A 25,278-nucleotide genomic window follows, 5' to 3' on the forward strand; every position below is an offset into this window, starting at 1 on the left:
TGGGCTTGAGGTCTCCATCTACCTCTATGGTTCCTGTTAGGTCCTACCTTCATAGGCTTGAGGTCTCCCTCTATGGTTCCTGTTAGGTCCTACCTTCATAGGCTTGAGGTCTCCCTCTACCTCTATGGTTCCTGTTAGATCCTACCTTCATAGGCTTGAGGTCTCCCTCTACCTCTATGGTTCCTGTTAGCTCCTACCTTCATAGGCTTGAGGTCTCCCTCTACCTCTATGGTTCCTGTTAGCTCCTACCTTCATGGGCTTGAGGTCTCCCTCTACCTCTATGGTTCCTGTTAGCTCCTACCTTCATGGTCTCCCTCTACCTCTATGGTTCCTGTTAGGTCCTACCTTCATAGGCTGTAGGTCTCCCTCTACCTCTATGGTTCCTGTTAGGTCCTACCTTCATAGGCTTGAGGTCTCCCTCTACTTCTATGGTTCCTGTTAGCTACTACCTTCATGGGCTTGAGGTCTCCCTCTACCTCCATGGTTCCTGTTAACTCCTACCTTCATAGGCTTGAGGTCTCCCTCTACCTCTATGGTTCCTGTTAGCTCCCCTACCTTCATGGGCTTGAGGTCTCCCTCTACCTCCATGGTTCCTGTTAACTCCTACCTTCATAGGCTTGAGGTCTCCCTCTACCTCTATGGTTCCTGTTAGCTCCTACCTTCATGGGCTTGAGGTCTCCCTCTACCTCTATGGTTCCTGTTAACTCATACCTTCATGGTCTCCCTCTACCTCTATGGTTCCTGTTAACTCCTACCTTCATGGTCTCCCTCTACCTCTATGGTTCCTGTTAGCTCCTACCTTCATGGGCTTGAGGTCTCCCTCTACCTCTATGGTTCCTGTTAACTCATACCTTCATGGTCTCCCTCTACCTCTATGGTTCCTGTTAACTCCTACCTTCATGGGCTTGAGGTCTCCCTCTACCTCTATGGTTCCTGTTAGCTCCTACCTTCATGGGCTTGAGGTCTCCCTCTACCTCTATGGTTCCTGTTAACTCCTACCTTCATGGGCTTGAGGTCTCCCTCTACCTCTATGGTTCCTGTTAGCTCCTACCTTCATGGGCTTGAGGTCTCCCTCTACCTCTATGGTTCCTGTTAGCTCCTACCTTCATGGGCTTGAGGTCTCCCTCTACCTCTATGGTTCCTGTTAGCTCCTACCTTCATGGGCTTGAGGTCTCCCTCTACCTCTATGGTTCCTGTTAGCTCCTACCTTCATGGGCTTGAGGTCTCCCTCTACCTCCATGGTTCCTGTTAGCTCCTACCTTCATGGGCTTGAGGTCTCCCTCTACCTCTATGGTTCCTGTTAGCTCCTACCTTCATGGGCTTGAGGTCTCCCTCTACCTCTATGGTTCCTGTTAGCTCATACCTTCATGGTCTCCCTCTACCTCTATGGTTCCTGTTAGCTCCTACCTTCATGGGCTTGAGGTCTCCCTCTACCTCCATGGTTCCTGTTAGCTCCTACCTTCATGGGCTTGAGGTCTCCCTCTACCTCTATGGTTCCTGTTAGCTCCTACCTTCATGGGCTTGAGGTCTCCCTCTACCTCTATGGTTCCTGTTAGCTCATACCTTCATGGTCTCCCTCTACCTCTATGGTTCCTGTTAGGTCCTACCTTCATGGTCTCCCTCTACCTCTATGGTTCCTGTTAGGTCCTACCTCTATGGTTCCTGTTAACTCCCCTACCTTCATGGGCTTGAGGTCTCCCTCTACCTCTATGGTTCCTGTTAGCTCCTACCTTCATGGGCTGTAGGTCTCCCTCTACCTCCATGGTTCCTGTTAGCTCCTACCTTTATGGGCTTGAGGTCTCCCTCTACCTCTAAGGTTCCTGTTAGGTCCTACCTTAATAGGCTTGAGGTCTCCCTCTACCTCTATGGTTCCTGTTAGCTCCTACCTTCATGGTCTCCCTCTACCTCTATGGTTCCTGTTAGGTCCTACCTTCATGGTCTCCCTCTACCTCTATGGTTCCTGTTAACTCCTACCTTCATAGGCTTGAGGTCTCCTCTACCTCTATGGTTCCTGTTAGCTCCTACCTTCATAGGCTTGAGGTCTCCCTCTACCTCTATGGTTCCTGTTAGCTCCTACCTTCATAGGCTTGAGGTCTCCCTCTACCTCTATGGTTCCTGTTAGGTCCTACCTTAATAGGCTTGAGGTCTCCCTCTACCTCTATGGTTCCTGTTAGCTCCTACCTTCATGGTCTCCCTCTACCTCTATGGTTCCTGTTAGGTCCTACCTTCATAGGCTTGAGGTCTCCCTCTACCTCTATGGTTCCTGTTAGCTCCTACCTTCATAGGTTTGAGGTCTCCCTCTACCTCTATGGTTCCTGTTAGGTCCTACCTTCATGGGCTGTAGGTCTCCCTCTACCTCTATGGTTCCTGTTAACTCCTACCTTCATAGGCTTGAGGTCTCCCTCTACCTCTATGGTTCCTGTTAGCTCCTACAAGCATAGGCTTGAGGTCTCCCTCTACCTCTATGGTTCCTGTTAGGTCCTACCTTAATAGGCTTGAGGTCTCCCTCTACCTCTATGGTTCCTGTTAGCTCCTACCTTCATAGGCTTGAGGTCTCCCTCTACCTCTATGGTTCCTGTTAGCTCCTACCTTTATGGGCTTGAAGTCTCCCTCTAACTCTATGGTTCCTGTTATCTCCTACCTTCACGGGCTTGAGGTCTCCCTCTACCTCCATGGTTCCTGTTAGCTCCTACCTTCACGGGCTGTAGGTCTCTGTCTACCTCTATGGTTCGTGTTAGCTCATACCTTCATGGTCTCCCTCTACCTCTATGGTTCCTGTTATCTCCTACCTTCATGGGCTTGAGGTCTCCCTCTACCTCTACGGTTCCTGTTATCTCCTACCTTCATGGGCTTGAGGTCTCCCTCTACCTCCATGGTTCCTCTTAGGTCCTACCTTCATAGGCTTGAGGTCTCCCTCTACCTCCATGGTTCCTGTTAGGTCCTACCTTCATAGGCTTGAGGTCTCCCTCTACCTCTATGGTTCCTGTTAACTCCTACCTTCATAGGCTTGAGGTCTCCCTCTACCTCTATGGTTCCTGTTAACTCCTACCTTCATAGGCTTGAGGTCTCCCTCTACCTCTATGGTTCCTGTTAGCTCCTACCTTCATGGTCTCCCTCTACCTCTATGGTTCCTGTTAGGTCCTACCTTCATGGTCTCCCTCTACCTCTATGGTTCCTGTTAACTCCTACCTTCATAGGCTGTAGGTCTCCCTCTACCTCTATGGTTCCTGTTAACTCCTACCTTCATAGGCTTGAGGTCTCCCTCTACCTCTATGGTTCCTGTTAGCTCCTACCTTCATGGGCTTGAGGTCTCCCTCTACCTCTATGGTTCCTGTTAGCTCCTACCTTCATGGTCTCCCTCTACCTCTATGGTTCCTGTTAGGTCCTACCTTCATAGGCTGTAGGTCTCCCTCTACCTCTATGGTTCCTGTTAACTCCTACCTTCATAGGCTTGAGGTCTCCCTCTACCTCTATGGTTCCTGTTAGCTCCTACCTTCATAGGCTTGAGGTCTCCCTCTACCTCTATGGTTCCTGTTAGCTCCTACCTTCATGGGCTTGAGGTCTCCCTCTACCTCCATGGTTCCTGTTAACTCCTACCTTCATGGTCTCCCTCTACCTCTATTGTTCCTGTTAGGTCCTACCTTCATAGGCTGTAGGTCTCCCTCTACCTCTATGGTTCCTGTTAACTCCTACCTTCATAGGCTTGAGGTCTCCCTCTACCTCTATGGTTCCTGTTAACTCCTACCTTCATAGGCTTGAGGTCTCCCTCTACCTCTATGGTTCCTGTTAGCTCCTACCTTCATGGTCTCCCTCTACCTCTATGGTTCCTGTTAGGTCCTACCTTCATGGTCTCCCTCTACCTCTATGGTTCCTGTTAACTCCTACCTTCATAGGCTGTAGGTCTCCCTCTACCTCTATGGTTCCTGTTAACTCCTACCTTCATAGGCTTGAGGTCTCCCTCTACCTCTATGGTTCCTGTTAGCTCCTACCTTCATGGGCTGTAGGTCTCCCTCTACCTCTATGGTTCCTGTTAGCTCCTACCTTCATGGGCTTGAGGTCTCCCTCTACCTCTACGGCGGCCATCTTCTGGTACCATGCTGCAGCCAGGTTCCTCTTCACTGTTAGGAGCAGGTTGACAGGCTCCAGCAGCTCAGTACTGGGCTGAGAGTCTTTTTCCATGTAAATCCTAATGAGAGAAAGCTAAATTATAGACAAGGATAGTTAGACAACTTGCTTATTTAGCTACAGTATTAGGGTGGTATCCAGACTTTCATACCATTCCTGTAACAACCCAGGGATGTAGCCAGCAGGCCATGTACTGTAGCCAGCAGGCCATGTACTGTAGCCAGCAGGCCATCTACTGTAGCCAGCAGACCATGTACTGTAGCCAGCAGGCCATCTACTGTAGCCAGCAGGCCATCTACTGTAGCCAGCAGGCCATCTACTGTAGCCAGCAGGCCATCTACTGTAGCCAACAGGCCATCTACTGTAGCCAGCAGGCCATCTACTGTAGCCAGCAGGCCATCTACTGTAGCCAGCAGGCCATCTACTGTAGCCAGCAGACCATCTACTGTAGCCAGCAGGCCATCTACTGTAGCCAGCAGGCCATCTACTGTAGCCAGCAGGCCATCTACTGTAGCCAGCAGGCCATCTACTGTAGCCAACAGGCCATCTACTGTAGCCAACAGGCCATCTACTGTAGCCAGCAGGCCATCTACTGTAGCCAGCAGGCCATCTACTGTAGCCAGCAGGCCATCTACTGTAGCCAGCAGGCCATCTACTGTAGCCAGCAGGCCATCTACTGTAGCCAGCAGGCCATCTACTGTAGCCAGCAGGCCATCTACTGTAGCCAGCAGGCCATCTACTGTAGCCAGCAGGCCATCTACTGTAGCCAGCAGGCCATCTACTGTAGCCAGCAGGCCATCTACTGTAGCCAGCAGGCCATCTACTGTAGCCAGCAGGCCGTCTACTGTAGCCAGCAGGCCATCTACTGTAGCCAACAGGCCATCTACTGTAGCCAGCAGGCCATCTACTGTAGCCAGCAGGCCATCTACTGTAGCCAGCAGGCCATCTACTGTAGCCAGCAGGCCATCTACTGTAGCCAACAGGCCATCTGCTGTAGCCAACAGGCCATCTACTGTAGCCAACAGGCCATCTACTGTAGCCAGCAGGCCATCTACTGTAGCCAACAGGCCATCTACTGTAGCCAACAGGCCATCTACTGTAGCCAACAGGCCATCTACTGTAGCCAACAGGCCATCTACTGTAGCCAACAGGCCATCTACTGTAGCCAACAGGCCATCTACTGTAGCCAACAGGCCATCTACTGTAGCCAACAGGCCATCTACTGTAGCCAACAGGCCATCTACTGTAGCCAACAGGCCATCTACTGTAGCCAACAGGCCATCTACTGTAGCCAGCAGGCCATCTACTGTAGCCAGCAGGCCATCTACTGTAGCCAACAGGCCATCTACTGTAGCCAACAGGCCATCTACTGTAGCCAACAGGCCATCTACTGTAGCCAACAGGCCATCTACTGTAGCCAACAGGCCATCTACTGTAGCCAGCAGGCCATCTACTGTAGCCAACAGGCCATCTACTGTAGCCAACAGGCCATCTACTGTAGCCAACAGGCCATCTACTGTAGCCAGCAGGCCATCTACTGTAGCCAACAGGCCATCTACTGTAGCCAACATGCCATCTACTGTAGCCAACATGCCATCTACTGTAGCCAACAGGCCATCTACTGTAGCCAGCAGGCCATCTACTGTAGCCAACAGGCCATCTACTGTAGCCAACAGGCCATCTACTGTAGCCAACAGGCCATGTTCTGTAGCCAGCAGGCCATCTACTGTAGCCAGCAGGCCATGTACTATAGCCAGCAGGCCATCTACTGTAGCCAACAGGCCATCTACTATAGCCAGCAGGCCATGTAGCCAACAGGCCATGTAGCCAGTAGGCCATGTAGCCAGTAGGCCATCTACTGTAGCCAACAGGCCATCTACTGTAGCCAACAGGCCATGTACTGTAGCCAACAGGCCATGTACTGTAGCCAACAGGCCATGTACTGTAGCCAACAGGCCATGTACTGTAGCCAACAGGCCATGTTCTGTAGCCAGCAGGCCATCTACTGTAGCCAGCAGGCCATCTACTATAGCCAACAGACCATGTAGCCAGCAGGCCCTGTAGCCAGCAGGCCCTGTAGCCAGCAGGCCCTGTAGCCAGCAGGCCCTGTAGCCAGCAGGCCCTGTAGCCAGCAGGCCATGTAGCCAGCAGGCCCTGTAGGCAGCAGGCCATGTAGCCAGCAGGCCCTGTAGGCAGCAGGCCCTGTAGCCAGCAGGCCCTGTAGCCAGCAGGCCCTGTTGCTTTCTGATCTGGGACCAGGCATTAAACCCTTGCTTTCTGATCTGGGACCAGGCATTAAACCATTGCTTTCTGATCTGGGACCAGGCATTAAACCCTTGCTTTCTGATTTAGGACCAGGCATTAAACCCTTGCTTTCTGATTTAGGACCAGGCATTAAACCCTTGCTTTCTGATCTGGGACCAGGCATTAAACCCTTGCTTTCTGATCTGGGACCAGGCATTAAACCCTTGCTTTCTGATCTGGGACCAGGCATTTCTGATCTGGGACCAGGCATTAAACCCTTGCTTTCTGATCTGGGACCAGGCATTAAACCCTTGCTTTCTGATCTGGGACCAGGCATTAAACCCTTGCTTTCTGATTTAGGACCAGGCATTAAACCCTTGCTTTCTGATCTGGGACCAGGCATTAAACCCTTGCTTTCTGATCTGGGACCAGGCATTAAACCCTTGCTTTCTGATTTAGGACCAGGCATTAAACCCTTGCTTTCTGATCTGGGACCAGGCATTAAACCCTTGCTTTCTGATCTGGGACCAGGCATTAAACCCTTGCTTTCTGATTTAGGACCAGGCATTAAACCCTTGCTTTCTGATCTGGGACCAGGCATTAAACCCTTGCTTTCTGATTTAGGACCAGGCATTAAACCCTTGCTTTCTGCACTGACCTGGACAGTTTGAGCTGTGTGAGCTGTACATCCATGTGGTCAATGACAGCAGGAAGTGGACATCCCTCCACGGCAAGAAGAGAGAAGCTGTTGCCCACGGTGATGAGCCCCAGGTCCACCTCCAGTGCATTCTGTGAGGTGGAGGACTGAGGGATGATGATGAGAGGGCCTTCAGCCTGACGTCCATGGAGAGACGGAAGCTCTTCTGGGCAAAGTCCCTGATGCTGGAGGCCGCCTTCTCTGCTGCCTGGGCCGTGGCCACACTCAACGCCTCTTTGGCCGTCTGGAAGTTGTTGCTGAAATTCTAAAGAGACGGAAAACACGGATGAGTGAAGTTCTTTAGCGGAAAGGGAAGGAATCAAAGTGGAGACCGAGCGAGGACTGCTAAACTTCCGGAAACTTCTCATGTTTTCCCAGGAATCCCAGTCGGATGATTCCTGAAATTAGTAAGGTATCGCTGAACGGGGAATCGTCCAATCAGGATTCCTGAAATTAGTAAGGTATCGCTGAACTGGGAATCATCCAACCAGGATTCCTGAAAAAACCCAGGAACTGAAGAAAGAGAGTATCTGCACACTTAAATACAAAGATCAGTTTTAAATACTCTAGACCGTTGTAAGAGACTTCTCCAGTAGCAACGCTGAGACTCACCAGCAAAGACATGACAAACTCCAGTACCCACGCTGAGACTCACCAGCAAAGACATGACAAACTCCAGTACCCACGCTGAGACTCACCAGCAAAGACATGACAAACTCCAGTACCCACGCTGAGACTCACCAGCAAAGACATGACAAACTCCAGGACCCACGCTGAGACTCACCAGCAAAGACATGACAAACTCCAGTACCCACGCTGAGACTCACCAGCAAAGACATGACAAACTCCAGGACCCACGCTGAGACTCACCAGCAAAGACATGACAAACTCCAGTACCCACGCTGAGACTCACCAGCAAAGACATGACAAACTCCAGTACCCACGCTGAGACTCACCAGCAAAGACATGACAAACTCCAGTACCCACGCTGAGACTCACCAGCAAAGACATGACAAACTCCAGGACCCACGCTGAGACTCACCAACAAAGACATGACAAACTCCAGTACCCACGCTGAGACTCACCAGCAAAGACATGACAAACTCCAGTACCCACGCTGAGACTCACCAGCAAAGACATGACAAACTCCAGTACCCACGCTGAGACTCACCAGAAAAGACATGACAAACTCCAGTACCCACGCTGAGACTCACCAGCAAAGACATGACAAACTCCAGTACCCACGCTGAGACTCACCAGCAAAGACATGACAAACTCCAGTACCCACGCTGAGACTCACCAGCAAAGACATGACAAACTCCAGTACCCACGCTGAGACTCACCAGCAAAGACATGACAAACTCCAGGACCCACGCTGAGACTCACCAACAAAGACATGACAAACTCCAGGACCCACGCTGAGACTCACCAGCAAAGACATGACAAACTCCAGGACCCACGCTGAGACTCACCAGCAAAGACATCAGTAACTTGTGGAGGTAGACGACTTGGACACAGCCCACGCTGAGACTCACCAGCAAAGACATGACAAACTTGTGGAGGTAGACGACTTGGACACAGCCCACGCTGAGACTCACCAGCAAAGACATGACAAACTTGTGGAGGTAGACGACTTGGACACAGCCCACGTTGAGCTGGACCTTCCCGTCTGTCTTGGAGGTGTCTGCGTAGCCGGCTCCCTCTGTGGCCTTGGGGGTCAGACTCATACTGAAACTAAACACCTCGTCTCCTACGATAGAGATGGCCTGCAACGGAGAACCAAACCGGTAAACTCAACTGCAATATTTCACCGGGGTTGAATGATATACTGTCGCATCTCCCTCCGTCACTGAAATCTTTCGTGGTTTTTCGTGACTTACCTTTTTGTGAATACTTTTGGGTCAACATTAATGACGATGAAATCCCGAAGGCGGGCAGAGATGTGGGTTTGAGGCCCTTGCATCAGGAGGGATCCATTGAAACCTGTACAACAAGATAAAATGTTGATCTGATGCTAACATCAATTCAGAAAAAGGTCAACAGCAAACCACACAAGCACAAGACACTTAAATAATCCCCCAAAAAATATTTTTGGGACTTTCATCATATACAAACCTTGTCTGAAATCCCTTACGAAAGCCCTAGATGATAATCAAATGTAGCTGTATAAAAGACAACATTGTGTAGCCTATGAGTTCTGTACGGGCCTCTGAGGGTTCTGTACGGGCCCTGAGGGTTCTGTACGGGGCCCTGAGGGTTTTGTACGGGGCCCTGAGGGTTCTGTACGGGCCCCTGAGGGTTCTGTACGGGGCCCTGAGGGTTCTGTACGGGCCCCTGAGGGTTCTGTACGGGGCCCTGAGGGTTCTGTACGGGCCCCTGAGGGTTCTGTACGGGGCCCTGAGGGTTCTGTACGGGCCCTGAGGGTTCTGTACGGGGCCCCTGAGGGTTCTGTACACGGGCCCTGAGGGTTCTGTACGGGCCCCTGAGGGTTCTGTACGGGCCCCTGAGGGTTCTGTACGGGCCCCTGAGGGTTCTGTACGGGCCCCTGAGGGTTCTGTACGAGCCCCTGATGGTTCTGTACGGGCCCCTGAGGGTTCTGAAACGGGCCCCTGAGGGTTCTTTACGGGCCCCTGAGGGTTCTTTACGGGCCCCTGAGGGTTCTGTACGGGCCCCTGATGGTTCTGTACGGGCCCCTGAGGGTTCTGTACGGGGCCCCTGAGGGTTCTGTACGGGGCCCCTGAGGGTTCTGTACGGGGCCCCTGAGGGTTCTGTACGGGCCCTGAGGGTTAAACGGGGCCCTGAGGGTTCTGTACGGGGCCCTGAGGGTTCTGTGGCGGGGCCCTGAGGGTTCTGTCCTGCGGGGCCCTGAGGGTTCTGTACGGGGCCCTGAGGGTTCTGTACGGGGCCCTGAGGGTTCTGTCACACGGGCCCCTGATGGTTCTGTACGGGCCCTGAGGGTTCTGTACGGGACCCTGAGGGTTCTGTGACGGGCCCCTGAGGGTTCTGTACGGGCCCCTGAGGGTTCTGCGAACGGGGCCCCTGAGGGTTCTGTACGGGGCCCCTGAGGGTTCTGTACGGGGCCCCTGAGGGTTCAGCGGGGCCCCTGAGGGTTCTGCCTACCCGGGGCCCCTGAGGGGTTCTGTACGGGGCCCCTGAGGGTTCTGTACGGGCCCCTGAGGGTTCTTTACGGGCCCCTGAGGGTTCTTTACGGGCCCCTGAGGGTTCTTTACGGGCCCCTGAGGGTTCTTTACGGGTCCCTGAGGGTTCTGTACGGGCCCCTGATGGTTCTGTACGGGGCCCCTGAGGGTTCTGTACGGGCCCCTGAGGGTTCTGTACGGGCCCTGAGGGTTCTGTACGGGGCCCTGAGGGTTCTGTAACGGGGCCCTGAGGGTTCTGTACGGGCCCCTGATGGTTCAACGGGCCCTGAGGGTTCTGTACGGGACCCTGAGGGTTCTGTACGGGACCCTGAGGGTTCTGTACGGGCCCCTGAGGGTTCTGTACGGGCCCCTGAGGGTTCTGTACGGGGCCCTGAGGGTTCTGTACAGGGCCCTGAGGGTTCTGTACGGGCCCCTGAGGGTTCTGTACGGGCCCCTGAGGGTTCTGTACGGGGCCCCTGAGGGTTCTGTACGGGCCCCTGAGGGTTCTGTACAGACCCCTGAGGGTTCTGTACGGGGCCCCTGAGGGTTCTGTACGGGGCCCCTGAGGGTTCTGTACGGGGCCCCTGAGGGTTCTGTACGGGCCCCTGAGGGTTCTTTACGGGCCCCTGAGGGTTCTTTACGGGCCCCTGAGGGTTCTTTACGGGCCCCTGAGGGTTCTGTACGGGGCCCCTGAGGGTTCTGTCCACGGGGCCCCTGAGGGTTCTGTACGGGGCCCCTGAGGGTTCTAACCGGGCCCTGAGGGTTCTGTACGGGGCCCTGAGGGTTCTGTACGGGGCCCTGAGGGTTCTGTACGGGCCCCTGATGGTTCTGTAACCGGGCCCTGAGGGTTCTGTAGGGGACCCTGAGGGTTCTGTACGGGCCCCTGAGGGTTCTGTACGGGCCCCTGAGGGTTCTGTACGGGCCCCTGAGGGTTCTGTACGGGCCCTGAGGGTTCTGTACGGGGCCCTGAGGGTTCTGTACGGGCCCCTGAGGGTTCTGTACGGGCCCCTGAGGGTTCTGTACGGGCCCCTGAGGGTTCTGTACGGGCCCCTGAGGGTTCTGTACCGGGGCCCCTGAGGGTTCTGTACGGGGCCCCTGAGGGTTCTCACGGGGCCCTGAGGGTTCTGTACGGGGCCCCTGAGGGTTCTGTACGGGCCCCTGAGGGTTCTGTACGGGCCCCTGAGGGTTCTGTACGGGCCCCTGAGGGTTCTGTAAAAAACGGGGCCCCTGAGGGTTCTTTACGGGGCCCCTGAGGGTTCTGTACGGGGCCCCTGAGGGTTCTGCGGGGCCCCTGAGGGTTCTGTACGGGGCCCCTGAGGGTTCTACAACGGGGCCCCTGAGGGTTCTGTCTACATCGGCACCTTGTATCTTGATGTCAGCCATGTTGCAGTTCTGATCACACACTAGGACGTTGAACGCCCCCAGCATCATCACCTTCAGGTCGACGCGTCACCGTCCGACGGAGAACCTAGAGCCGCTGTCATGGAAACGGACAGAAAGTCACACCATGATTTAGCTATTGGTTGACCAAACCAAAGAGACATGTAAGATAGTCCAGTCCCTTAGGCCTTCAGAATCTGTTATATCTAATGAAATGAATGGTGCGTTTTTATTACTAACACGTGAAAACCAATACAAAAATATACGTAGAACAGAATCTGTTATATCTAATGAAATGAATGGTATATAATACAAAAATATATATACATAAAAAGGCACTTGAAACTCTCGACCGCTCCACATATGTTAATGGGAGCCTGTTCAGTCCTCCTTTTCCTGTAAGTCCACAATCATCTCCTTTTGTCTTGCTCACATTGAGGGAGAGGTTGTTGTCCTGGCATCACACTGCCAGGTCTCTGACCTCCTCCCTATTTGGCTGTCTCATCGTTGTCAGTGATCAGGCCTAACGACTAATGATGGTGTTGGAGTCGTGTTTAGCCACACAGTCGTGGGTGAACAGGGAGTACAGGAGGGGACTAAGCATGCACCCCTGAGGGGCCCCAGTGTTGAGGATCAGCATGGCAGACATGTTGTTGCCTACCCTCACCACCTGGGGATTCAATGGCGATCAACAGTCCACTTGGGGTGGTCCTCTGGCCTTCATTTAACCAGGTCACCAGATTGACCTGCTGACACAGCTCAGTGATCAACAGTCCACTTGGGGTGGTCCTCTGGCCTTCATTTAACCAGGTCACCAGATTGACCTGCTGACCTGCTCAGTGTTCAACAGTCCACTTGGGGTGGTCCTCTGGCCTTCATTTAACCAGGTCACCAGATTGACCTGCTGACCTGCTCAGTGATCAACAGTCCACTTGGGGTGGTCCTCTGGCCTTCATTTAAACAGGTCACCAGATTGACCTGCTGACCTGCTCAGTGATCAACAGTCCACTTGGGGTGGTCCTCTGGCCTTCATTTAACCAGGTCACCAGATTGACCTGCTGACCTGCTCAGTGATCAACAGTCCACTTGGGGTGGTCCTCTGGCCTTCATTTAACCAGGTCACCAGATTGACCTGCTGACCTGCTCAGTGATCAACAGTCCACTTGGGGTGGTCCTCTGGCCTTCCTTTAACCAGGTCACCAGATTGACCTGCTGACCTGCTCAGTGATCAACAGTCCACTTGGGGTGGTCCTCTGGCCTTCATTTAACCAGGTCACCAGATTGACCTGCTGACCTGCTCAGTGATCAACAGTCCACTTGGGGTGGTCCTCTGGCCTTCATTTAACCAGGTCACCAGATTGACCTGCTGACCTGCTCAGTGATCAACAGTCCACTTGGGGTGGTCCTCTGGCCTTCATTTAACCAGGTCACCAGATTGACCTGCTGACCTGCTCAGTGTTCAACAGTCCACTTGGGGTGGTCCTCTGGCCTTCATTTAACCAGGTCACCAGATTGACCTGCTGACCTGCTCAGTGATCAACACAGTCCACTTGGGGTGGTCCTCTGGCCTTCATTTAACCAGGTCACCAGATTGACCTGCTGACCTGCTCAGTGATCAACAGTCCACTTGGGGTGGTCCTCTGGCCTTCATTTAACCAGGTCACCAGATTGACCTGCTGACCTGCTCAGTGTTCAACAGTCCACTTGGGGTGGTCCTCTGGCCTTCATTTAACCAGGTCACCAGATTGACCTGCTGACCTGCTCAGTGATCAACAGTCCACTTGGGGTGGTCCTCTGGCCTTCATTTAACCAGGTCACCAGATTGACCTGCTGACCTGCTCAGTGATCAACAGTCCACTTGGGGTGGTCCTCTGGCCTTCATTTAACCAGGTCACCAGATTGACCTGCTGACCTGCTCAGTGATCAACAGTCCACTTGGGGTGGTCCTCTCGCCTTCATTTAACCAGGTCACCAGATTGACCTGCTGACCTGCTCAGTGATCAACAGTCCACTTTTTGTGGTCCTCTGGCCTTCATTTAACCAGGTCACCAGATTGACCTGCTGACCTGCTCAGTGATCAACAGTCCACTTGGAGTGGTCCTCTGGCCTTCATTTAACCAGGTCACCAGATTGACCTGCTGACCTGCTCAGTGATCAACAGTCCACTTGGGGTGGTCCTCTGGCCTTCATTTAACCAGGTCACCAGATTGACCTGCTGACCTGCTCAGTGATCCCAGTCCCTTGGGGTGGTCCTCTGCCTTCATTTAACCAGGTCACCAGATTGACCTGCTGACCTGCTCAGTGATCAAAGTCCACTTGGGGTGGTCCTCTGCCTTCATTTAACCAGGTCACCAGATTGACCTGCTGACCTGTTCAGTGATCAACAGTGGCTGGGGTGGTCCTCTAATCCTTCATTTACAGGTCACCAGATTGACTGCTGACCTGTCAGTTTTCCATCTGTTTATGGGGCAAGATCAAGTCTACAGGACCTGCAGGCTCAGGAGGTAGAGTCCACAGTCCTCTGGCCATTCAGAAAGATCAGACCAGATTAACCTGCTGACCTTTGATCACTATTTTGTTAAGTTACAGACCTCAGGCTGAGTGTGAAAGTGGGCAGTGTTTTAGCAATTACTTGACATGGCAATAGAGGCCCCTAGCTCAGTTACTAACCACTGCTCTGTTTTTCCATCTGTTTAGGGCAAGATCAAGTCTCAGGATGCAGGGTGGAGGGAGTACAGTGCTCATTCAGAAATGTATTCAGACCAATTGACTGTAAGTCATTTTGTTAAGATACAGCCTCATTCTAAAATGTATAAATCTACACACAATACCCCATAATGACTAAATAAAAACAGAAATATCTTATTTACATAAGTAACCTGACCATTTGCTATGAGACTTGAAATTGATCTCAGGTGCGTCCTGTTTCCATTGATCATCCTTGATGTTTCTGCAACTTGATTGACTCCACATGTGGTAAATTCAATTGATGGGACATGCTTTGAAAAGGCATACACCTGTCTATATAAGGTTGACAGTGCATGTCAGAGCAAAAACCAAGCCATGAGGTGGAAGGAATTGTCCGTAGAGCTCGAGACAGGATTGTGTCGAGGGTCAGATCTGGGGAAGGGTACCAAAACATTTCTGCAGCATTGAAGATCCCCAAGAACACAGTGGCCTCCCTCATTCTTAAATGGAGGAAGTTTGGAACCACCAAGACTCTTCCTAGAGCTGGCCGCCCAGCCAAACTGAGCAATCGGGGGAGAAGGTCCTTGGTCAGGGAGGTGACCAAGAACACGATGGTCACTCTGACAGAGCTCCAGAGTTCCTCTGTGGAGATGGTTGTCCTTCTGAAAGGTTCTCCCATCTCTGCAGCACTCCACCATGCAGGCCTTTATGGTAGAGTGGCCAGATGGAAGCCACTCCTCAGTAAAAACGCACATGACAACCAACTGGGAGTTTGAGAAAAAGTGGTGATGCTAGGAGCCGGATCCCGCTGCTCAGATCGCTGTGCTACTACCCAGTTCACAACGCTCTAGCATCACGAGAATACTTGATTGGTAATAGCTTGTCCTTTTGAATTATTTTTGTTTTAAGCCTTCCCCAAACCCTAACCCTAACCTTCACCACTCAGAATGAAGACCTAACCTTCACCACTCAGAACGAACACCTAACCTTCACCACTCAGAATGAACACCTAACCTTCACCACCAGAATGAACACCTAACCTTCACCACTGAGAATGAACACCTAACCTTCACCACTGAGAACGAACACCTAACCTTCACCACTCAGAATGAACACCTAACCTTCACCACTCAGAATGAACACCTAACCTTCACCACTCAGAATGAAGACCTAACCTTCACCACTCAGAATGAAGACCTAACCTTCACCACTCAGAATGAAGACCTAACCTTCACCACCAGAATGAACACCTAACCTTCACCACTCAGAATGAACACCTAACCTTCACCACTCAGAATGAACAACTAACCTTCACCACTCAGAATGAACAACTAACCTTCACCACTCAGAATGAACACCTAACCTTCACCACTCAGAATGAACACCTAACCTTCACCACTCAGAATGAAACAAACCTTCACCACTCAGAATGAAGACCTAACCTTCACCGCTCAGAACGAACACCTAACCTTCACCACTCAGAATGAACACCTAACCTTCACCACTCAGAATGAACACCTAACCTTCACCACTCAGAACGAACACCTAACCTTCACCACTCAGAATGAACACCTAACCTTCACCACTCAGAATGAACACCTAACCTTCACCACTCAGAATGAACACCTAACCTTCACCACTCAGAATGAACACCTAACCTTCACCACTCAGAATGAACACCTAACCTTCACCACTCAGAATGAACACCTAACCTTCACCACTCAGAATGAACACCTAACCTTCACCACTCAGAATGAAGACCTAACCTTCACCACTCAGAATGAACACCTAACCTTCACCACTCAGAATGAACACCTAACCTTCACCACTCAGAATGAACACCTAACCTTCACCTTCGGAATGAACACCTAACCTTCCTTCACCAGAATGAACACCTAACCTTCACCACTCAGAATGAACACCTAACCTTCACCACTCAGAATGAACACCTAACCTTCACCACTCAGAATGAACACCTAACCTTCACCACTCAGAATGAACACCTAACCTTCACCACTCAGAATGAATACCTAACCTTCACCACTCAGAATGAACACCTAACCTTCACCACTCAGAATGAACACCTAACCTTCACCACTCAGAATGAACACCTAACCTTCACCACTCAGAATGAACACCTAACCTTCACCACTCAGAATGAACACCTAACCTTCACCACTCAGAATGAACACCTAACCTTCACCACTCAGAATGAACACCTAACCTTCACCACTCAGAATGGGTACCTAACCTTCACCACTCAGAATGAGACCTAACCTTCACCACTCAGAATGAATACCTAACCTTCACCACTCAGAATGAACACCTAACCTTCACCACTCAGAATGGACCTAACCTTCACCACTCAGAATGAACACTAACCTTCACCCCTCAGAATGAATACCTAACCTTCACCCCTAGGGGTAGATGGACCTAACCTTCACCACTAGTAGAATGAAGACCTAACCTTCACCACTCAGAATGATTCCCTAACCTTCACCACTCAGAATGAATACCTAACCTTCACCACTCAGAATGAACACCTAACCTTCACCAAATCAGAATGCAGTCATTCTGAATGAAACAAATCAATTAGCAGGAAAACGTAATGAAACACAAATCAATTAGCAGTCATTTACCTGGTAATGAAGAAAATCTTGTAGCAGTCATTTAAGAGTGAGAAACACAAATCAGTAGCAGTGTGTATTTATAGTGGTGTCACACATGTATGTATCAATGTATGCATGTCATGTACTGTAATGTGTGTGTGTGTGTGTGTATGTGTGTGTGTGTGTAAAAGTGTGTGTTGTATATTGTTAAAGTATATTGTGTGTTTATTGACACGGAATGGCCCCTTCTCCTCAGACTCATTTAGGAATGAACACATAGGACAGGGCAGAAGACACCAGTCATTTGGTGGAATGAAACTCCGTTGAAGCAGTAGATCCAGGGAGGTGAAGGTCACCTATCAGGGGAGATGGGGAGATAGAGTAATGAGAGAACCAAATAGAGAATGAAGTGATTTAGAGAAAGGAGAAGAGAGAGAGACAGAGAGAGAGAGAGCAGTCAGACCTAATGGAAACACAAATCAATTAGAGTCATTTACCTAACCTAGGAGAGAAACCACTCAGAATGAATTGAACCTAAGAGAGAGAGAAATCTCAGAATAGGAATGGAAACCTTCAGAGAATCAGAATAGAATACATTTAGGGGTAATGGAAACCAAATCAATTAGCAGAATAGTTAGAAGAATGGAAAACAAAGAACGATGGTCATTTAGAGATGGAAAGAGAGTCAATTGAGTAAGAGAAAGTATTAGAGAAAGGGAGAATGAGAAACACAAAGAAAGAGTTAGCAGTCATTTAGGAGGTATCAAAGTAGTAATTTAGGGTAATGGAAACAAATCAATTAGCAGTCATTTAGGGAGTGTGAAAACAAAAATTAGCAGTAATTTAGGGGTAATGGAAAACACAAATCAATTAGCAGTCATTTAGGGGTAATGTAAATCAGTTAGCAGTCATTTAGGGTAATGGAAACACAAATCAATTAGCAGTCATTTAGGGGTAATGGAAACACAAATCAATTAGCAGTCATTTAGGGGTAATGGAAACACAAATCAATTAGCAGTCATTTGGCTGTGTCAATTAGCAGTCATTTAGGGGGTAATGTAAACACAAATATTAGCAGTCATTTACTTGAAATTAGCAGATTTAGGGGTAATGGAAACACAAATCAATTAGCAGTCATTTAGGGTAATGGAAACACAAACAAAAATTAGCAGTCATTTAGGGGTAATGGAAACACAAATCCTCATTACTAATTTAGGTAATCCAAATCAATTAGCAGTCATTTAGGGGTAATGGAAACAAATCAATTAGCAGTAATTTAGGGGCAGATGGAAACATAGGAAGTAGCTATGGAAACACAAATCAATTAGCAGTCATTTAGGGGATGGAAACACAAATCAATTAGTAGTAATTTAGGGGTAATGGAAACAAATCAATTAGCAGTCATTTAGTAGAAATCCAGGTCATTTAGGGGTAATGGAAAAGGTCATTAGCAGTCATTTAGGGGTAATGGAAACACAAATCAATTAGCAGTCATTTAGGGTAATGGAAGACACAAATCAATTAGCAGTCATTTAGGGGCAGTAGGGAGAGAGAGTAGAGAGCAGGAGAGAGGGTAAGGGAAACACATATCAATTAGAGTCAGAGATTTAGAGTAATGGAAACACAAATCAATTAGCAGAATTTAGGGTAATGGAAACACAAATCAATTAGCAGTCATTTAGGGTAATGGAAGCACAAATCAATTAGCAGTCATTTAGGGTAATGGAAACACAAATCAATTAGTAGTCATTTAGTGAGTAATGGAAACACAAATCAATTAGCAGTCATTTAGGGGTAATGGAAACATAAATTAGCAGATTTAGCAGAAGTCATTTAGAGAGAGTAGAGAAAGGGGCAGTCATTTAGAGATAGAGAAACACAAATCAATTAGCAGTCATTTAGGGTAGAGAAAGACAAATCAATTAGCAGATTTAGGGGTAATGGAAACACAAATCAATTAGCAGTAATTTAGGGGTAATGTAGAAACACAAATCAATTAGCAGTAATAGGGGGTAATAGAGAATTTAGGGAGAAAGGGGAGAAACACAAAATTAGCAGTAATTTAGGGGTAAGAGAAACACAAATCAATTAGCAAAGAACAAGAAAGAGCCAATTACCAAGTCAATTTACTGTGATGAACACACGGTAAATGAAACACAAAGCAGTAATTTAGAGGTCTTAAGAAACAGGAAGATCGGCAGGCTTAGCAGACCTTCAGATGGAAACATATCAACAAGCAGGTACATTTAGGGGTAATTTAAACAAATCAATTAGCAGTAATTTGGGGTAATAGACACATATCAATTAGCCTAATTTAGGGGCATTGGAAACAAGTTCATGCTAGTTTAAAAACAACTGGTTGGAGTCTGGTTGAAATGATGTCGTTTTAATTTTGGGCTTTGGGTGTATAGGACAAATAAATTAGCAGTCATTTAGATTTGGAACTTACGTTGATCATCTGCAGTCATTCTTAGTGGTGAACAAATGGCAAAGTTTAGCAGTTTCTGTCAGCCTGAGAAGAAAGAAAACAGCACATCAATTAGCAGTCATTTAGGGGAAACACAAATCAATTAGCAGTCATTTAGGGGTAATGGAAAACAAATCAATTAAGTCATTTAGGGTAATGGAAACAAATCAATTAGCAGTCATTTAGGGGTAATGGAAACACAAATCAATTAGCAGTCATTTAGGGGTAATGGAAACACAAATCAATTAGCAGTCATTTAGGAGTAATGGAAACACATATCAATTAGCAGTAATTTAGGGGTAATGGAAACACATATCAATTAGCAGTCATTTAGGGGTAATGGAAACACAAATCAATTAGCAGTCATTTAGGGGTAATGGAAACACAAATCAATTAGTAGTCATTTAGGGGTAATGGAAACACAAATCAATTAGCAGTCATTTGGTGGTAATGGAAACACAAATCAATTAGCAGTCATTTAGGGGTAATGGAAACACAAATCAATTAGCAGTCATTTTGGAGTAATGGAAAAAAATCAATTAGCAGTCATTTAGGAGTAATGGAAACACAAATCAATTAGAAGTCATTTAGGAGTAATGGAAACACAAATCAATTAGCAGTCATTTAGGGGTAATGGAAACACAAATCAATTAGAAGTCATTTAGGGGTAATGGTAACACAAATCAATTAGCAGTCATTTAGGGGTAATGTAAACACAAATCAATTAGCAGTCATTTAGGGGTAATGGAAAACACAAATCAATTAGCAGTCATTTAGGGGTAATGGAAACACAAATCAATTAGCAGTCATTTAGGGGTAATGGAAAACAAATCAATTAGCAGTCATTTAGGGGTAATGGAAACAAATCAATTAGCAGTCATTTAGGAGTAATGGAAACACATATCAATTAGCAGTCATTTAGGAGTAATGGAAACACAAATCAATTAGCAGTCAGTTAGGAGTAATGGAAACACAAATCAATTAGCAGTCATTTAGGGGTAATGGAAACACAAATCAATTAGCAGTCATTTAGTGGTAATGGAAACACAAATCAATTAGAAGTCATTTAGGAGTAACGGAAACACAAATCAATTAGCAGTCATTTAGGAGTAATGGAAACACAAATCAATTAGCAGTCATTTAGGAGTAATGGAAACAAATCAATTAGTAGTCATTTAGGGGTAATGGAAACACACATCAATTAGCAGTCATTTAGTGGTAATGGAAACACAAATCAATTAGAAGTCACTAACGGAAACACAAATCGATCACTATCACAAAACATTAGCATTTAGATGCTCAAAATAACACAAAAGTAGACTTTGACCAGACCTACTCCTGATCCTTAGAGATGCTGCTTTGTTAACCAGGACCACTGGCTTCTGACAACCATTCATTTAGGAGGATTATATCAACACGTATATTCTCACTGAGAAACACACTGACGGTCATGTTGTCAGGCTTGACGCCAGGCACCACCTGGGCTCTAGGCCGTGTCTGAAATGGAACCCTACTCCTATATAGTGCACTACTTGTAGCATAGGGCTCTGGTTAAAAGTAGTGCACTGCATAGGGAATATGGTGCCATTTGGGACACAGGCCAGGTCTGGAGAGTGCCCTGGTCTATCGTGTTGATAATGACAGAGACAAACAGTGAGAATGTAATGTCCGTCTTGTACAGCATCTCTATAATGAGATTGAGGTTACGGGGTTGAAGATGACATCTCTGGGTTGTATTGACACCAGAGCCTGCTGCCTGGCACAGAAAACATGTCCACAGAGAGAGGACATGTTGCTGGGGGTTTCTGAACAGAGGACATGTCCACAGAGAGAGAGGACATAAGGCTGGGGGTTTCTGAACAGAGGACATGTCCACAGAGAGAGAGGACATAAGGCTGGGGGTTTCTGAACAGAGAACATGTCCACAGAGAGAGGACATGTTGCTGGGGTTCTGAACAGAGGACATGTCCACAGAGAGAGGACATAAGGCTGGGGGTTTCTGAACAGAGAACATGTCCACAGAGAGAGAGACATAAGGACATATGGTTGCTGGGGTTTCTGAACAGCTACACTACTGTATCATTAAATATAACTACAGTACAATGACCATGGGGATTCTGGGAATGCGCCTCTGTGCATTTCAAGAACTGTCTGAATTTCCTATTTTAGGAAAGGCTCATAAAAGGTGTTTGATGTGGTATTTAATGACGTCAAATGCTTTAATATCCAAAGTGATAAAAATAATTCCAGACTGTAGGGGAAAAAGTGCTGCATAGAGCCCGTATCGACTGTGTTTTTGCTGCTATACAAGGCTTTAAGAACAATAACAGTTATACAAGGCTTTAAGAAACAATAAGTTATACAAGGCTTTAAGAACAATACAGTTATACAAGGCTTTAAGAACAATAAGTTATACAAGGCTTTAAGAACAATAACAGTTATACAAGGCTTTAAGAACAATAATAAGTTATACAAGGCTTTAAGAACAATAACAGTTATACAAGGCTTTAAGAACAATAACAGTTATACAAGGCTTTAAGAACAATAACAGTTATACAAGGCTTTAAGAACAATAACAGTATACAAGGCTTTAAGAACAATAAGTTATACAAGGCTTTAAGAACAATAACAATAAGTTATACAAGGCTTTAAGAACAATAACAGTTATACAAGGCTTTAAGAACAATAACAGTTATACAAGGCTTTAAGAACAATAACAGTTATACAAGGCTTTAAGAACAATAACAGTTATAGAACAATAAGTTATACAAGGCTTTAAGAACAATAACAATAAGTTATACAAGGCTTTAAGAACAATAACAATAAGTTATACAAGGCTTTAAGAACAATAACAGTTATACAAGGCTTTAAGAACAATAAGTTATACAAGGCTTTAAGAACAATAACAGTTATACAAGGCTTTAAGAACAATAAGTTATACAAGGCTTTAAGAACAATAACAGTTATACAAGGCTTTAAGAACAATAAGTTATACAAGGCTTTAAGAACAATAACAATAAGTTATACAAGGCTTTAAGAACAATAACAATAAGTTATACAAGGCTTTAAGAACAATAACAGTTATACAAGGCTTTAAGAACAATAACAGTTATACAAGGCTTTAAGAACAATAACAGTTATACAAAGCTTTAAGAACAAGAACAATAAGTTATACAAGGCTTTAAGAACAATAACAGTTATACAAGGCTTTAAGAACAATAACAGTTATACAAGGCTTTAAGAACAATAACAGTTATACAAGGCTTTAAGAACAATAATAAGTTAAACAAGGCTTTTAACAGAACAAGGCTTTAACAATCAGTTATACAAGGCTTTAAGAACAATAACAATAAGTTATACAAGGCTTTAAGAACAATAACAGTTATACAAGGCTTTAAGAACAATAAGTTATACAAGGCTTTAAGAACAATAACAGTTATACAAGGCTTTAAGAACAATAACAGTTATACAAGGCTTTAAGAACAATAACAATAAGTTATACAAGGCTTTAAGAACAATAACAATAAGTTATACAAGGCTTTAAGAACAATAACAGTTATACAAGGCTTTAAGAACAATAAGTTATACAAGGCTTTAAGAACAATAACAGTTATACAAGGCTTTAAGAACAATAACAGTTATACAAGGCTTTAAGAACAATAACAGTTATACAAGGCTGTAAGAACAATAACAATAAGTTATACAAGGCTTTAAGAACAATAAGTTATACAAGGCTTTAAGAACAATAAGTTATACAAGGCTTTAAGAACAATAACAGTTATACAAGGCTTTAAGAACAATAAGTTATACAAGGCTTTAAGAACAATAACAGTTATACAAGGCTTTAAGAACGATAACAATAAGTTATACAAGGCTTTAAGAACAATAAGTTATACAAGGCTTTAAGAACAATAAGACTCCATAAGTATAATACATGAAAGCAATACAGTTTGTACCATGTCACGCTGCTACCATGTCGGCGCTGCTACCATGTTGCGCTGCTACCATGTTGCGCTACTACCATGCTGTTGTCATGTCGTGTTGCTACCATGTCGTGCTGCTACCTTGTCGTGTTACTACCATGTTGTGTTAATACCATGTTGTGTTACTACCATGCTGTTGTCATGTCGTGTTGCTACCATGTCACGCTGCTACCATGTCGCGCTGCTACCATGTTGTGCTGCTACCATGTTGTGTTACTACCATGCTGTTGTCATGTCGTGTTGCTACCATGTTGTGCTGCTACCTTGTCGTGTTACTACCATGTTGTGTTACTACCATGTTGTGTTACTACCATGCTGTTGTCATGTCGTGTTGCTACCATGTCGTGCTGCTACCTTGTCGTGTTACTACCATGTTGTGTTAATACCATGTTGTGTTAATACCATGTTGTGCTGCTACCATGTTGTGTTAATACCATGTTGTGTTAATACCATGTTGTGTTAATACCATGTTGTGCTGCTACCATGTCGTGCTGCTACCATGTCGTGTTACTACCATGTTGTGTTAATACCATGTTGTGCTGCTACCATGTTGCGTTAATACCATGTTGTGTTAATACCATGTTGTGCTGCTACCATGTTGTGCTGCTACCACGTCGTGCTGCTACCATGTTGCGTTAATACCATGTTGTGTTAATACCATGTTGTGCTGCTACCATGTTGTTCTGCTACCATGTTGTGTTGCTACCATGTTGTCGTGCTGCAACCATGTTGTCGTGATGCTACCATGTTGTCGTGATGCTACCATGTCGTGCTGTTACCATGTCGTTGTGTTACTACCATGTTGTGCTGCTACCATGTTGTGCTACTACCATGTTATTGAAATGTTGTGTTGCTACCATGCTATGTTGTCATGTGTTGCTGCCTTGCTATGTTGTCATGTGTTGCTGCCTTGCCATGTTGTCATGTGTTGCTGCCTTGTTATGTTGTCATGTGTTGCTGCCTTGCCATGTTGTCATGTGTTGTGTTGCCATGTTGTCATGTGTTGCTGCCTTGCCATGTTGTCATGTGTTGCTGCCTTGCCATGTTGTCATGTTGTCATGTTGTTTGTTGCTGCCTTGCCATGTTGTCATGTGTTGCTGCCTTGCTATGTTGTCATGTGTTGCTGCCTTGCTATGTTGTCATGTGTTGCTGCCTTGCTATGTTGTCATGTGTTGCTGCCTTGCTATGTTGTCATGTGTTGCTGCCTTGCTATGTTGTCATGTGTTGCTGCCTTGCTATGTTGTCATGTGTTGCTGCCTTGCTATGTTGTCATGTGTTGCTGCCTTGCTATGTTGTCATGTGTTGCTGCCTTGCTATGTTGTCATGTGTTGCTGCCTTGCTATGTTGTCATGTGTTGCTGCCTTGCTATGTTGTCATGTGTTGCTGCCTTGCTATGTTGTCATGTGTTGCTGCCTTGCTATGTTGTCATGTGTTGCATGTGTTGCTGCCTTGCTATGTTGTCATGTGTTGCTGCCTTGCTATGTTGTCATGTGTTGCTGCCTTGCTATGTTGTCATGTGTTGCTGCCTTGCTATGTTGTCATGTATTGCTGCCTTGCTATGTTGTCATGTGTTGCTGCCTTGCTATGTTGTCATGTGTTGCTGCCTTGCTATGTTGTCATGTGTTGCTGCCTTGCTATGTTGTCGTCTTAGGTCTCTATTTATGCAGTGTTGTGGTGTCTCTTGTCATGATGTGTGTTTTGTCCTATATTTATATGGGTATAGACTGGGCTAGAGGTATAGACTGGGCTAGAGGGCTGTACTAGAGGTATAGACTGGGCTAGAGGTATAGACTATATAGCATTGGAGTCAACATGGGGCCAGCATCCCTGTGGAACGCTTTCGACACCTTGTAGAGTCAACATGAGGCCAGCATCCCTGTGGAACGCTTTCAACACCTTGTAGAGTCAACATGGGTCAGCATCCCTGTGGAACGCTTTCAACACCTTG

At 47.0% G+C, this 25,278-nt stretch overlaps 1 protein-coding gene across 1 annotated transcript in view; it reads right to left on the reverse strand.

Annotated features, from left to right (window-relative positions):
- The window catches only part of LOC127925182 (intermembrane lipid transfer protein VPS13C-like), a gene marked incomplete at its 5' end in the record, with an annotated part of 99,530 nt that extends 87,878 nt beyond the window's left edge, over window positions 1-11,652 (reverse strand). Inside the window, 7 exon segments of the mRNA XM_052510019.1 lie at window positions 4,042-4,186; window positions 7,028-7,196; window positions 7,199-7,331; window positions 8,665-8,832; window positions 8,947-8,966; window positions 8,969-9,049; window positions 11,565-11,652. Coding sequence (XP_052365979.1) covers window positions 4,042-4,186; window positions 7,028-7,196; window positions 7,199-7,331; window positions 8,665-8,832; window positions 8,947-8,966; window positions 8,969-9,049; window positions 11,565-11,652 — 804 coding nt within the window.
- Between the last annotated feature and the right edge of the window lie 13,626 nt (window positions 11,653-25,278).

This window comes from Oncorhynchus keta, unplaced genomic scaffold (genome assembly GCF_023373465.1).
Source record: "Oncorhynchus keta strain PuntledgeMale-10-30-2019 unplaced genomic scaffold, Oket_V2 Un_contig_5218_pilon_pilon, whole genome shotgun sequence".
In the NCBI taxonomy this organism is placed as follows: domain Eukaryota; kingdom Metazoa; phylum Chordata; class Actinopteri; order Salmoniformes; family Salmonidae; genus Oncorhynchus; species Oncorhynchus keta.